Here is a 16,789-nt window from a genome sequence, read left to right as displayed (position 1 = left end):
AACCTATTAGAATTTGCATATCGAAGAAACTTGTGAATGAAATACTAACTAATTAAAATAATTAGGAACGAGATACTAAGCTCAAGGCTCCAAATCTCATCAAGGTTGAGACACGTGTGTCTAACCATCCATACTTTTCTTGCAAATTCAAGATTGAGAGGCAAGCTTGTAGTTTTGACATCCTCACACCATCATACAATAGTGTTGATGCCAAATATCACATCACGATCTCATGCTCATACATCTCACCCCCATCTCCAATGGTGCCTTCAAAAAAATACTCCATCATGTTCACCATACCCTCGTCCTCCTTTAGAGAATCATCCTCAAGATCATCTTGATCGAACTGTGGTGGTGGTGCACGTGCTTCCTTGCTGCTCTCCTCATCCTATATAATATAATGATGCAAGGTTAGTGTGTGCAACAACGACAAGCAATATAAATATCCATGAATCATTCAAATATCATTAGTTTATCGAAGATGCACTAGCATGTCGACCAATATCCTCTTCTGGTGGCACCTCTACATACATTTGCAAATGGCGCATGACAATATGGCACTAATGATGAACCCCTTACCTGTAATGCATGCAAGGACAAGGCCATCTCTCATGAAGCCACTCCAGATTCCCAGGATGTGGCCCCCTATCCGATGAGTTGTCACTACTCATCCTCTCCACCTGCACACATCCACAGCCATCCCCCCAAGTCAAGTCAAACACCCAAATCTCCCAAATTCCCTAAAATCCCCTCATCCCCTCTCTTTCACCAAACACCCTGGGACCTAAATCCCTTCAAACACCCACTCACCGCCCAAAATCATCCAAGCACCCCCAAAAGCCCTAAACCCTAAGACCCCAGAAAACCCTAAACCCTAAGCCCCCAGAAAACCCATGTTTCATCGGTATGGGCATCGGTATATATTGACAATGATACCAATGTCCATATTGACACTGTCCTTTTATATACCCATAGTAATACCGATGCCCATACCAATGTTTTTTGGGAACCAAAAACCCGCGTTGTTCGTCTCGCGATGCCATTCATGTTTTCATGTGTTCTCCTTCACTTTTGCTTTCAGCTCACTATCGCCTGCAACCTGTTTGATAATTTTCCATATCCAACTCAGAGGGTGAGGTGGAAGGAGTACTGGAGCTTCTCACTACTTGATAGAGAATCACCAAGAAGCTCTTCATTGTGTTGGCATTGTTTAGTGTGCTCCACATTCTCCACATGAAGTGTCTCTATAGGATCTTCTTGCACCAACACCTTGTTCCTTTCTGACTCATCCCGATCAAGACAAAGACCAAAGGCCACTCCTTCCACCTCACCCTCTGAGCTGGACTCCTCAAAGCTACACCCTATCTCTTCTTCTTCATTAGTTAAGTCAGAGCTCAAACCCTCTGATGTTGAAGACTCCTCCTTAACAACTTCCTTTTTGCGACTTTTGATGTTGTAGCGCACCTTCTTATCATTTCCCTGCAAAATCAATTCTCGAGTATCCCACTTTTGAACAGCCTTCACCTTGTGTAGCCAAGGCCTTCCATAAATCAATGGATAGGCACGTGCATCTGGCTTGGTAGGGATCACCTAAAAAGTAGTCGGCACAGAAATTCCACATGCATCCACTTCTAGATTCTTCACAACTCCCAAGGTCTTAACCCTAGTGTTGTCAGCCAATTTGATGCGATAAGGAAAGGGAGTACTAGAGTATTTTAAATCAACATCTTTCATTGTCTTCTCATTCATGACATTAATCGATGCACCTCCATAAATGTACACATTAGAAATCCAATGAAGTTTGGACCCAGACAAGGAATGCCTAGTATGGGTATGGGAGCTCTTGTGTGAATGGAGCACCCTCTGGTTATGGAGTTTCAGCGTGGTGAGCTGAAGTCCTAGGGACTTGAGGCAAGTCCCGGGTCAATAAGGGTCGTGGTATGTTCTCCGCTCCACACTTCAAAGAGTTCTCCATGAGTTGTCTTAAAACAAAATAAGGTTATGTGGACGTGAAATTAAAGGTTAGTGGATTACTTGAGTGGCTATAAGAATCTTGCAGCCCTTGAGCAACCTTGTGACTTTCATACCATAATCACTAATTCTGCAAACGAATCCGTCATTGCGATTCCTGAATTCTGTGATGGAGCACCAATTCTGCAACCAATCAAAATCCGACCGTAACAAGTCATTGCGGCTCGTGAATTCTGAGATGGAGCACGCTAGCAGCTGCTCTGCTCCCTCGGCGGACCTTTGTCATTGGTCCCTCAGCAGGGCTTTGGTAGAAATAAGGATGAGACTTACCGGAATGCAGCAGCCCAAAAGATTCTCTCAGCTGACTAGCAGACTTGCATCTGAGTTCTTTTACGCAATAATCTCTTTCGTTTTCATGCTTGCTCCAATTGCTTGATCTGGGTCATTGCATGAATCATGGCGTGTCAGCTTATGCTGCCCCTCTGCAGTCATTCCTTTGGTGTAGGCAGGGATGAAGATGCTGTCCATAAAAGGTTGCCTCGGCTGAAGGAGGGTAAGAACAATCGGGTGTTTACTGTGGAGAGTTTCAATGAGCTTCCAGTGTTTCAGACAAACAATTTGATGCACATGTATGTGAAGCGTGGCAGCATGATGGGTGCTCGCTACGTGTTTGACAATATGCCAATGCGCAATGAGGTGTCATGGAACATTATGATTTTGGCGTATGCCAAGCAGGAAGAGGGTGCACAGGCTTTGGAGTTGTATGCAAGGATGCGCCAAGAAGGTCTTCAACCGAATGATCGAACCTTTGTTGGTGCATTGAAGGCTTGCAGCAGCCTGACTGCACTAGAAGAAGGGAAACAAGTTGGTGGGAATTTTTCGAACATAGGTAGAGACCTCCACTCCCAAGTTGTAAAGAGTGGCTTTGAATCCAGTGTATTTGTGGGAAATACCTTGGTCAATATGTATGCGAAGTGTGGGAGCATGCCTGATGCATGGCATGTCTTCGATGAATTGACACATCGTGATGTGGTGACTTGGAATACCATGATCCTTGTGTATGCGGAGCGAGAAGGAAATGTTCTGGCTTTGGCATTGTATGCAGAAATGCACCAAGAAGGTGTTCAACCAGATGCTCGAACCATTGTTGGCCTATTAAAGGCTTGCAGTAACCTGGTAGCACTGGAAGAGGGGAAGCAAATTTATGGGAATTTTGCAAAAATAGGCTGCCTGGTGAAAGGTAGAGCCATCCACTGCCAAGTCGTAAAAAGTGGCTTTGACTCAGGTGTATATGTGGGAAACACTTTGTTGAATATGTATGCCAAATGTGGGTGCATGGAGGATGCGTGTCATGTCTTTGACCAATTGACTCATCGTGATGTGGTTACATGGAATACCTTGATTCTGGCGTATGCTGAGCAAGAAGAAAGTGTACCAGCACTAGAGTTGTATGTGCAGATGCATCAGGAAGGTGTTCAGTCGGATGCTCGAACCTTTATTGGTGCATTGAAGGCTTGCAGTAGCCTGGCAGCACTCGAAGAGGCGAGGCAAGTTGATGGAATTTTTTTGAAAATAGGGTGCCTAGTGAAAGGTAGGACCATCCACTCCCAAGTTGTAAGCTGTGGTTTTGAGTCATGCGTAATTGTTGGAAACACCTTGGTGAATGTGTATGTGAAATGTGGGAGCTTGGAGGATGCTCAGCGGGTCTTTGATGACTTGCTTCACCGTGATGTGGTTACATGGAGTACCATGATCTTGGGGTATGCTGAGCAAGGAAAAAGTGTGTTGGCTTTGGAATTGTTTGCATGTATCCACCATCAAGGTGTCAAACCAAATGATCGAACATTTGTTGGTGTATTGAAGGCTTGCAGTGGCCTAGCAGCATTGGAAGAAGGGAAGCAAGTTGGTCGGCAGTGTGTGAAAATAGGGTGCCTGGCAAAAGGTAGAGCCATCCACTCCCAAGTAGCAAACTGTGGGTTTGAGTCAGATGTATTTGTGGGAACTACCTTGGTGGATATGTACACAAACTGCGGGAGCATGGAGGATGCACGTTGTGTCTTTGAGGAATCGCCTCATCGTGATGTGGTTACATGGAATACTATGATCCTGGGGTATGCAGAGAAAGAAGAGAATGTGCTGGCTTTGGAATTGGCTGCACGAATGCACCATGAGGGTGTTCAACCGAATGATCGAACCTTTGTTGGCGCATTGAAGGCTTGCAGTGGCCTGGCAGCACTCAAGGAGGGAAAGCAAGTTGGCAACGAATGTGTGAACATAAGCTGCCTGGTAAAAGGTAGATCCATCCATGCCCAAGTAGTAAACCGTGGTTTTGAGTTAGATGTTTTTGTAGGAAATACCTTGGTCAATATGTATGCAAAATGTGGGAGTATGGAGGATGCACAGCGTGTCTTTGATGAATTGCCTCATCGAAATGTAGTTACATGGACTACAATGATCTTGGGATATGCTGAGCAAGAACAGAGCATGCTGGCTTTGGACTTATATGCATGGATGCACAAAGAAGGTGTCCAACCGGATGCTCAAACTTTTGCTGGCACATTGAAGGCTTGCAGTAGCCTGTCAGTGCTGGAAGAAGGGAAGCAAGCGGACATGGGCTTGGTGAAAGGTAGAGCCATCCACTCCGAAGTAGTAAACAGTGGTTTTGAGTTGGAGGTATTAGTCGCCAATGCCTTGGTCAACATGTATGCTAAATGTGGATGCATGGAGGATGCATGGTGTGTCTTTGCTGAAGTGCCTCAACGTGACGTGGTTACATGGAACACCATGATCCAAGGGTATGTTGATCAGGAAGAAAGTGTCCTGGCTTTGGAATTGTATGCACAGATGCACCAGGATGGTGTTCAATCAGATGTGCGAAGCTTTGTTGGTGCATTGAAGGCTTGCAGTGGCCTGGCAGCTCTTGAAGAATGGAAGGATTTTGAGGGGAAATGTTTAAAAATAGGGTGCCTGGCAAAAGGTAAAGACATCCATTGCCAATTAGTAAAGCGTGGCTTTGAAACAGATATATTTGTGGGAACCATGCTGGTGGATATGTATGGAAAATGTGGGAATATGGAGGATGCATGGTGTACCTTTGAGGAATTGCCTTACCGCGATGTAGTTACATGGACTAATATGATCTTGGGTTATGCTGAGCAAGAAGACAGTGTGCCAGCTTTGAGGTTATTTGCGCAGATGTATCAGGAAGGAGTTCAACCAGATGCTAGAACTTTCGTTGCGACATTGAAGGCTTGTGGTATCCTGGCATCACAGGTAGAGGGGAAACACACTCAAGGGAAACTTCAGAACGTAAGATGCATGATGAAAGGTAGGGCTATTCACTCCCAAGCAATAATCAATGGTTTTGAGTCTGATGTATTTGTTGGGAACACCTTGGTGAATATGTATGCTAAATGTGGGAGCATCGAGGATGCACGGCATGTCTTTGATGAACTGCCTGACCGTGATGAGGTTACGTGGACTAACATGATCTTGAGTTATTCAGGGCAAGAAAAAAGTGAGGGCGCATTCAGACTTTATGCACAAATAGAAGAGCAAGGCCTACCACCGAGTAGTGTTACCTTCGTTGCGATCTTGAAAGCATGTGGCAACACAGCAGCTCTGGAAACTGGAAGGTTATTGCACGTACAAATTACCAGGGTCGGCTTTGAGACTATTGCAACTGTGGCAAGCAGTCTTGTTGACATGTATGCCAAGTGTGGGAGCATGGTTGATGCCCAACAGTTGTTTGATGCACTTCTCATAAGGGATGCTGTAGCATGGAGTGCATTGATTGCAGGATATGCCCGCCAGGGAGAAAGTGATCTTGTGTTTCAGTTGATTGACAGAATGAGGCAGGAAGGCATACAGCCAAGCGAGTTTGCATATCTTAGCATTCTTACTGTATGCAGTCATGTGGGTCTAGTGGAGAAGGGCCAGAAGTATTTTCAGGCTATGAGCAAACATTATGGCATTATTCCAACTGCTGAGCACTATGCTTGCATGGTTGATATCCTTGGCCGTGCAGGTCGACTGGACGAAGCAGTGGCGATGGTCGAGAAGATGCCATTCCAACCTGATGTTAGTGTATGGTTGACAGTGTTAGGTGCCTGCCGAAAATGGAAGAATGCAGAGATTGGAAGGAACGCATTTGAAAACTTGGTGAGATTAGATGAGCAACTTCCTGCAGCATATGTTTTGATGGCAAACATATATGCTGATGCACATATGGGGGAGGACTACAATAAGATCTGTGCAATGAGAGAATGCTCAAGCATGGAGACATCCCCAGGGTGAAGATACATATACAAAGCTGAAAGACGTCCCTTTCAAAATGGAATCGGAAGATTATATGGCTTGTTTAGACAGCAGGTTACAGTAAATGTGGTGATGACCCAAAGGATGGAATTTGTGAACTCAATTAGAAGCTCAGGATTAGTTGTGATTTAAGAGGATGAGTTTGGGCATGTTCCTCATTCTCTCTCTCTCTCTCTCTCTCTCTCTCTCTCTCTCTCTCACTTTTTTTTTGGTGAAACCAGTAACTATAAAATTAGCATGAAATCAATGTACATGACATTAGACTCCAAAGGAGAGCCTAATGAAAGAACTCAAAAACAGTGAGAAAACACTTGAAGGCTAGTAGCATCCAAGTCCCTCGTAGCATAACTATCATATAAAGATTGCATGAGGGACATTCTGAAGAAAGCATATGCCTGAGGAAATCCCATCCTAAAATGCAATCTCTGTGTCCAAATAGTCCATAGCACCCAAAAGCAAGCCCAGTGAAGGAAAAGGAGGAATGGAGACATCTGAGGTGAGAAGCATCCAAACATCCAGAAGAGTTTCCCGAATCTGATAGAGGGAAACCGGAGCCGTAGCAAATGAGAGACATGAGTGATCAGTATTCGAGAGTGTGGACAAGACCACAACAAATGGGGAACTGTCTCATGGTGATGAGAGCAACGGGGGCAGGAAGAGGAAGCAATACGGCGTGCTTCCAATTTCACCCCAATGGAAAAAGCTCCCACTATACATCTCCAAAGGAAGAGCCTCTGTTTCAATGGCAATTTAGCTTTCCAAATTTTCCTGAGTTTTGATTACCACCAAGATAAAGGCCTATCCAAATTTCAGAGAGTGTTGGCATGCTTATCAATCCATGGCGGTGGAAGAAGAAATTTGTAGACCATCGAAGATGTCAGATTATGCAGTGAAAGTGAACAGGTAGCAGGAGACAAGGAAATCAGATTCCAGTCCAGTAATCTGTCGTGAACAAACGACGGAGGAACATGAACAAATGGCTGCAACATAGTTGTAAGTATTCTCCAAATGGGCCTATGATGCAGACCCAAGGGGAAGGTCCTGCAAGCTTGTGGAAATAAGAGCACATAACCATGTTGATCCACCACATCTCCGACAAATCTTATGCCCAATTTCATAAGATTATATGCTTTAATTGGTGCCTGTAAAGCAAGAGGAGATTCAAACACCTTGCTCCAATGGATGCTTCCTCCTATCATGGTAACTCTCTCTCTCTCTCTCTCTCTCTCTCTCTCTCTCTCTCACACACACACACACACACACAGAGATTAATTGTGCCTCAACCAATACACTCAGAAATCGTTTGAGTTTGTGACTATCAACGGCCATGGCTTCTGATTCAAATATGCAAGTGAGAGAAATTTGCAAAAGTGCAAGTCGTGTTTGCATAACAAGGAGACAAGTGATTTTTGCAACTAAAAGGATGAAAATGTTATTGTGGACTGGAATGGCTACCACTGAATCTAAAGCAGTGCCTCTCTCTTGTGGGGTGTATCCAACAATGGAGTCCACTGAGCTGGGCCATTCCAAAGCTTTTTGCTATGATGAATCACGAGGATCTTTGAACATGGCAGAATGTCTGTCAGAACCAGCGGTTGTGAGTCTTAAGGGGGCTTACATTACTTGTTCATGAGAGTAGATATGAGCGCAAGATACGGAAAAGACAGAGAACAAATGACAATGAGGCTGGAAACAAATGAATGCAAGAATCTGTGAATGCACTGCATGGTCCTCCCAGGGTGCTATGTATGAAGAAGGGCAGTACTACATCAAAAAGTTGCAGATGCAGCTTGGACGTTTTGTTCTAACAATTAAAAGACAACCAAGAAGCACACTCAATTGAGCCTAAAATACCTAAATGTCATAACAAAGGTCAAACAGGGGTTTCCAGAAAAGAATTGATAGAATCATAAAAAAGGAATCTTTGTAAAATACAATAGCGTCGTCAAAAAGTGTCGATACAAATGTTGTTATAAGAGTTATAAACACCAATGCTTTTATCGTTTTTAAAGACTTCAAATTCTTCAGCATCTGCATGAGCATTTTTACTCAAATTATTGCCTCTGCAAAGGATTATAACCATTGGACACATGCACATATAGTAGAAGCCCATGAATGCATACTTTTAAACACACATGCATGATCATGCATGTTTAGAAACAAGAAAACACGCATGCCCAATGATATTCAACCCACATTAAACTTTGCAAGAAGATGACCTTTGCAAAGTATCATATCCATTGGACACTTATACATATGATAAAATCCACCAATGAAATTTTAAAACACTTGCATAATCCTTGGTAAAAGAGAAGGGAATATTCATGTCCAACTATGCAAATGATATGCTACCCACATGAAACTGTATGGGCACATGGATCTTACTCAAGCTTTGCAAAGTATCATACCCATTGGACACACATACAATATGAGCCCACTATTGCATAATTTCTAACACTTATGCATGATGCATGGTAAGGAATAAGGAACACTCATGTCCAATCATGCAAATCATATCAGACCCACATCAAACTTTACAAGCACTTATTCACAATAAGATCTCTATAAAGTATCATTACCTATCGGATAGATATACACATGGTAGAGAAGCCCATCAATGCATTATTTTTGGCACATGCATGATGCCTCCTAAAAACAAGGAAATACTCATGTCTAACCATGTAAATTATTTTTGACCCACATCACACTTTGCGAGCACATGGATCTTACTCCAATTTAGTTCACTGTAAAGTATCATTTGTGCACGCACGCATACGGTAGGAGCCCACTGATGCATATTTTATGAGATGAGGTAGGGATTAGAAACTAGGGCAACTATTAAGATGAGGCTTTGTACATAAAAATGGGACCAAAATTGGTAGGATTCTTGGTTGATCTATCTTCTAGATCCATACAAAGGCTTATTCCACTTGGATCAATGCAGCAACTTGTCCTTGATGCACCTCATAGATTAAACTTATTAGGATTCTTTGTTGAAATATCTTCTAGATCCTATTTAAGTCTATTACTTTTTTTGAAATATCTTCTAGACCCTTACTAAGTCTTGTTCCATTTGATCAATATAGATGAACGTGCCATTAATGAATCCCAATTTAGTGCCTAGGCAAAGTATGGATTAAAAAGCAATGACATCTATTAAAATGTGAGGGATTGAAGGTCTTAATGGAAACAAACTAGGTAGGATTGTTGCACTATCTTCTGGATCCTTACCAAGTCTTGTTTCATTTGGATTAATGTAGCCCCACTTCCTTCCACGCAGCCCAAGTTAGTGCCCAACTGCGGTATGGGCTAAAAGGTAATGAAATCTACTATTAAAATATGACGTTGTGTAGGTGTAAATGGGACAAAACTTATTAGGATGTTTGGTTGCACTATCTTATAGATCCTTACCTAGTTCTATTCACTTTGGATGTAGTACAACTTGTCCCCCCCACCCCCCCAAAGAATAGAGGGTTTCTTATATTATATCAAGTATTCTTCTCTGCCCCACAACAAAGCAAAATGGGGAGATTAAACTTGACATAGACATGTTAGAAACCAGGGTGACCCCATGTCTAGCAAGACTCTTGTGAACTACAAGGCTAAACCTTCAAGATCATGACTAAGGTCACTCCTGTTCTTCTTTGAAGCAAAGCTTGGGATGATATACAACATTAACAACAATGGGATTTTTGGGGCCAACCTCCCCCTCTGGTTGACCATTTTCCACACTATTAGAACCAGCCTCCTCCTTTGATGTGAAGTGAACTGAGAAGCGAGGAGGGTGGTGAGGCATTGGTGAAATAGCAGGTTCCTTTGCCAAGGTGGGCTATGATTTTTGGCCACCACCGACTCTATGATAGCCGAGTCTTTCGTAGGTGACCGACGGCATGTTGCCATCCAGAGTAATTGGTGAGGCACTAAAACCACTTGGGGAGGGAGCATAGGTGGGGCCACTGAGGTCTTTTGCAACACCGAGTTTGGGAGAGAGGGAACTTTAAAACCACACTGGTTGGAAGGAGGAATATCCCAGTGCTCTCCTCCAGTAGACACTGGGTAAAAAGCCGCTAAATCCAAGAATAGAGAAAGGGATCTGTTAAGGTTGTTTGAATTGGGGGTGCCAGTAGTTGGCTTAGGTCTCATATTTTCCTTCATTTCTTGTAACACTATTCGTTAAGGCATCTTCATAAGGCCGAAGGCTTCAGCCACCAGGTGCCATGTCTCTGCTGCAAGTTTAACAATGGCCACATCTTTCTGCAAACAATTATGGACCTAATGAACCAATATATCCACTTTCTCCAGGTTTTCAGCATGAGCGTGAGGTCAACCACCATGTTAGAATAGCGGAACCTGCATCCACATTCTCACCTCTAAAAATATTAGAGCATCTTTAAACCCAAATATTTCATAAGACATTGCTTCTAATGATGTTATTGTCCCCTTGCATACATCTAGGAATATCACACAAGAGAATGTAGGCATAATGGAAAGGAAAATGCACAATATGATTTCTAGATAGGTCCCACACTTTAACAAAATACATGCAATCCATGAAAAGGTGAGGGACATCCTCATGAGCCTGTTGACACCTTTGGCACTACCATCCAATCCTTCTTACTCTACCCATTGTTCAAAAATCTTTATGCAAGATCAAACATAACAAACATGTCTATTTCTTGGGGATCCCCTTATGCCATATTTTTTCAAACCCCGGGGGGGTCACTCATACACATGTAACATTGCACGTTAGTGAACTGAGGGGTATTTTTTTAATAGGGGCACTTACACGACTTTTACATGTAAGAGGGGATTTATAAAATAGAAAATGTAATTTATAGGTGTAGATTTATGGAGGGGTGTCTAAATTTCAAGATTGAAAAATGTATACATGCAAGAGCAAGTTAATCAATTACATGAAAAAATGTAAAAATAAAGAATAGGGGTATTTTTAATATATGCCTACTTGCACGTGCTATATGGGTTTATAAAGAGTGACCCCCTATTCCAAGTTTGTAGAGTGTCCTTTCTATGCCATTTTCTATTGAGTTGGTCCACCAAATCCTCTTGAGCATCCACTATGACTCAGAATGAGAATAACAAATTTGCTCCAACCATCTAAACTCCTTAAGCTAGCCTTCCACCCATCCATGATAGTGATTTTCTGGTTCTGTCCTCGATTGGCTTGTCTCCCTAAATGATTAAAAACCAAATTGACTCCCTACAAAAGAAAGTATCTGTTGATGGAGCAACAGTGGTAGCATGGAGAGCACGAACAATGAAGAAATAGACATGTTTATTCATGCGTAGAAGTGCCCTTATGTAGGCAACTGATGCAATGCATGTGCCCAAGGGAGCGCATCTCCAGATCCACTAATTTCTCCACTGATCTCTCAATTAGGTCTATGAATCTCTCAATCACCTAACTTGGTCACATGTGGTGACCTTCTACCACCTAATCTAGTCACATGTGGTGACACACAAACACATACACTGACTTTGTACCCCTTGTTGGTACAACCCCATTACATCAATTTGTTCGAACATACCCCCACACAAATTGATGACCTTACCCCAGTAGTAGGACAAGGGAAGCTTCATGGCTTGTTCACACCTAGTAACCACAATCATGACCCCAGCCTGTGACTCACTTTGGTTATGGCTCTTGGTTAACAACTGGGAGAATGGAAAATGACTATGCATGGGAAATTCCCATAGGGCTAACGATGAAATAACTCACACATAAGACTAACAATCATTTAAGTGGGACATCCCAAACCACACACAAAACATCTTAGAAGATAAATGGGATGACCCTCATCAAGATTGACTTAGGTGGTGAAAGTAGTAAGAGCCTTAATTTCCTCTAGTTGTTCTTCTTTCTCTGATTCTTCCACAAGATTTGCTTAGAGTCTCTTCTGTGCATAACATTCCTTTTCAAAGTGACCAATCTTTGCACAGAAATTGCATTTCATCTTGATCTTGTTTGTAGATCCTTTGAAATTGTGTTTGATTAGATATGCTTCACTTTCTTGTAATCATTCCTTTGTTTGATCTTTCTTTCTTCTTCCAAGAGGGATGCCTCTATATCTACCAAAGTGGATGCTGATAGATTAGTGAGAGTAGTTACAATGGTACCATTCTCATCAAGTAGACTCTTGATCAATATGGCAATCACAATGTCATCATCAAGATCAAACTTGATGCTAGCTAGCTGAGTGTATATATTTTTCATGAATTTCAGATGTGAGGACATTGATTCTCTTTTATCCAGCTTCAGATCAAAGAACTTAATGAGCAGGCTATACTTGGAACATTTCCCCTATGCTCCAAAGACAGTCTCAAGGTGCCTCCATGCGGCATGTGCTGTTTCACAACCATCAATGTGATGAATAAAGGAATCACTTAGCCCGAGTACAATTATAGCTAAATCATTTTCACCTCTAGGTAACCATAATGTTTCTCCTTCCCTAGTAGTAGGTTTCTTCTCTTTCCCATTAGTAATATTCCAAATCCCTTTTTTCATGAGAACAAACTTGACTTTGGACTACCATGTGTGAAATCCCTCACCCTCAAACTTATCTATCTTTGTCTTGGTAGCCAAAGGGAAGGTCTTACCAATAATGCAGTGTCTAATACCTTTACAACTCTTCAAAAAGAACCATCACCATATAAGTGCATATTGCAAGCAAGAAAATATGAAAAACCAAGATTCTTTGCACACTGATAGTAGTAGAGAACTTCAGATTTGGTTGGAAGATTTGTAGCCTTCCTATTGACAAACTTGGGCTTCTTCTTGAGAGTTTTCTTTACTCTGATGTACAGAAGGTTAGGTGACTCACAAGAGGTGGCCATTGTCATTGATCACAATCAAGTGAGCACCACTAAGTCATCTCTATAAATGCAAAGTAAATGACACCCATGAGTTCCATAACTGAGTTCTAATGCTCAAGAAGAGTCAATATACTAAAAACTTTTAGTCAAGGTCGAAAACCCCAATTTTAGTTGACTTGATCTCAACCATTTAGACCACCAAACTGTCAAAATTTGCAACCAAAGATAGACATAACTTGGAGGCCAAAATTCAAACTAGTAAGAGTAGATTTGAGAGGGGTTTCTAGGTAAAAAGAAAGGTCTTATACCAGAGAATGTACTCTAGCAAGGATTGGTAAAGTCTCATCTAGCACCACCCATGATAGTTGCACCAAGTCCAACTGGTCTTTCAGTGATTTCTCCTCAAATACTGGAGCATTGCAGCTCATGTTTGAACTGAAGCTAGCTTGAAGTGTCGCCCAAACTCCCCTAAGTTAGCTTGAACTAAAGCTAGCTTGAGGTGTCACCCCCTATGAGGAATTAGAAAGATATTATTCTAGTAGGTCGTATTACGTGAAATGGCATGGATTGGTCTTTGTGTCAACACTGACATAGGGTGCAAGCATTCTCTAATTCCTCCTAGCCAAAGGTTCACCCATTTAAGAGGGTGATTTGGATAAGAGGGCTTTGAGAAATGGTGCAACAAATGGGGAGAACAAGCTTAAGGAAAAATCGTGGCAAGAGAGGGAAGAAAGGAAAGATTTGGGAAATAAGGTGATGATGTGGCATAGTGGGATGGAAGCTCAAGGAGGATGGAGTGGCTCTGATACCACATGATGGAGCCCAAACCACCACCGACACTGCCATGGATCCAGTTCTTGCCTCCTTGCATTTAGTCGGTGGCCTCTAAACCATAGTGCAGTGACAGCATTGAATGTGGCTATGATGCACCTCCACCTATTGCAAGGTGCTCAACAAATCTTCTAATTGATCCATATTGACTCATAGCACCTAAAAGCATCTATAGGTAATGTGCCAACCATCTGAGGTCCTTAATTGCAGTGGCTCTGCAACAATGCTATTGATGTAATATTCATGGAGCTACTGGGTGGCCTCTATTGCTCCTTTTGATTCTCACACTCATGATTTTAGGGCAGTGAGGTGCATCTCTATGTGCCCGCATCCTAGCATTCTCCTATATCAGTGTGGCAAACTCAGACTGCAACTCTGCCCTTGCTCTGTTGAGCGTCATAATGAGCCATGGTGTGCTATCTCCATGATGAAATGGGCAAAAGTCTCCAACTGGGTAGGTTGTGATGTTGTTTGCAACGGATGCCAAGGTAGCACCATCCATCATCATGTTAGCTGTTGTGTGAATGGATGATACGGTGGAACTCAAACAATCCACTTGAGAGGAGGATACCACCCTTTTCTCCACCGCCTTGGCCAATTGTAGAATTCTCTCCGTCCACTACCACAAGCTAGAACCAAAAGGTGAAGAAGACATTGTAGTAGAAGAGGTGGTTGCTGAACTTACTACTATGCTAGGCCGGGTTGTCATCATCTTGCCATCGCGGCAGATATAGATGTTGCCACGGTAGTAGTCATAGTGTTTGGGAGGAGCTCACCCTAGATTCACTTGGAGGCCATGACATTGAAGGTGGAAGTGTTGTCTTGTAGAGTGTTGTTCCTTACTTCCTCCCTATACCTGTTCTAGGCCCCATATGAGGAGAAGCCATGTGTGAGCTCGAGACACTGGATGGATCCTAACTTGCATGTCAGATGAGGTCTATCAATGAGACTGTTGATGGTAGAAAGGTGATTGTGTGGGAGCCCCTTATTCTTGTTGGCGGGTCCTAGGGGGGCCACCAGCCCGCTTGGTGGGGGTTCAAGGACTAGAGCCCCCGAGGCGACGGTATAGGGAATATTCCTTAAATATTTCATGGACGACTAGTTGGTTCCATCGACTAGGTTGACTGGTCGGTTTCACTGACTAGGTTGACTGGTCAGTTCCACTGACTACGTTGATCCGACTACCGAGAGTTCAATAAAATGCAAAGACATTGAAAATTTGAAAATTGAGATAACACAGACTCCATAAACAAAGGTATTGTATTCAATAAAGTAAAATTTTGTATAGAAGTGTTTAATTGTACATGTAGAACATATTCTTGGCAACCATTTTCTATTTATCTACAGCTTGACTGCTCTACATGGTCCAAGCTCTCTGTATCATCATTTTTTGGAGAATCTATTTTTTGCTGCTCCATCCTATCCTGTACAGTATCTTGGTGCTGCTCCATTATCTCCTCTACTGCCCCTGGAGCATCTATTTGTTGTTGCTCCATCTTCTCCTCAACAACATCAGCAACAGATCCTTGTTCCTGTGGCTTCTCCTCATCAGCACTAGGTCCTTGTTCCTGTGGCACCACATCAGCTTCATTTGTGTCATCAAGGTGTATGACACCTTCTCGGACTTTAGAGCTCTCACCCAACTCGACAGTAGCTGGTACAATATGTTTGGGTGAGGCGTAGCTCAAAAACTTCCAAATTGTATCAGCTCTGAAATTATATACATAGTTTGAGCTGAAGCTATCTTCTCTCATCTGCAATGGCATATGATGATTTAGAACACTTTGTACCACTATCAATTATCTTGAAGCTAAATGAAAATTATTTTTTCTTACAAGCTCTGGCTGTCCTATCTCAAAATAGCTTGAAAGTAGATATTTGGCACTGATCAGCACTCTCCGTCCACAGCTACTTGAATCATCTTGTTGTTGTGTCTGTACAGTTGGAAAGATATGTTAGAAACTGTTAACATCTGAACAAAACAAAATTATTCAATAAGTTCAAAGGCATAGCATGAAATAGACATCAGTAGAGGGAACGACTTTTTACCTCTAGATTTATTGGCTCTATTGAATCCAAAAGAGAGACATTAGGAGGATAGTGATCCAATGCATCTAGAAGCCTTCTAATACAACTGCAATACATATAATTTAGTTAGTATGAAATCAAAATAATGAAGTTTGAAGTTAAAAAAGCACACACACCACTTACAATTTCAGCTCTTTGTGTGTGTTTTTAAGAGAGTTCAATGTAAAGCATTACTTCTGCTGGATGTCAATAGAAACAAAACTCCAGTGGTCACTGCGTAAGGAAAAAAGCATTAAGAAATCAAAGGCTACAAGAGTTCTCAATCTTAAAGAAGAATCCCAAAAGAAGCAGTCACCCACATACCTCTTATGGTATGGAGGTAGCAAAACATCGATAACTTCAAAATTGCAATGTCTGAACCAGTTGGAAATACCGATGGGAGTTTCCTTTGCATCTCTTAACTTGGAAGAAATGGCAGGATCAATAATATGAACTGTATGCTGTACAGAGTGGTGAAGCCAGCTTCTCATCATGCTGCATGGGACCAAAAAATAATTAGGGTAGGGTATAAAGGAGGTACAAGGAGGATTGTTTTGCAAACAAATGTAAAATAATAGACATTTACTAGAGCATTGCAAGAATGATAGTATCTGAGCAATACTCATCTTATGAGCCAATGCTGCCAAGCATGGTTTTGTCAAGTCAAAATCATTCACTGAAGTTTCATCCTCAATATGGACAACTATATTAGGGCCCAGCTCCTGCAACCTTCTTTGTATTTGCAGCTCCCTCTTTCCAGTCTCCACATCTA

The 16,789-nt window shown here is 42.3% G+C and overlaps 1 protein-coding gene across 1 annotated transcript; it reads left to right on the top strand.

Moving 5' to 3' along the window:
- The first annotated feature begins 1,817 nt into the window (after positions 1-1,817).
- LOC147900855 (pentatricopeptide repeat-containing protein At4g39530-like) lies at positions 1,818-6,396 on the top strand. Its single transcript, XM_087375491.1, has 2 exons — positions 1,818-1,942; positions 1,979-6,396. Exon 2 carries the CDS (start codon positions 2,428-2,430, stop codon positions 6,265-6,267), a length of 3,840 nt encoding a protein of 1,279 aa, XP_087231617.1. The 5' UTR covers positions 1,818-1,942; positions 1,979-2,427; the 3' UTR covers positions 6,268-6,396.
- The last annotated feature ends 10,393 nt before the right edge of the window (positions 6,397-16,789 follow it).

This window comes from Dipteris shenzhenensis, chromosome 6 (genome assembly GCF_047967505.1).
Source record: "Dipteris shenzhenensis isolate YYH24624 ecotype China chromosome 6, Dip_SZ_1.0, whole genome shotgun sequence".
Classification (NCBI taxonomy): domain Eukaryota; kingdom Viridiplantae; phylum Streptophyta; class Polypodiopsida; order Gleicheniales; family Dipteridaceae; genus Dipteris; species Dipteris shenzhenensis.
Note: the sequence above shows the minus strand (reverse complement) of the source record. Positions and strands in the feature narration are given on the sequence as shown.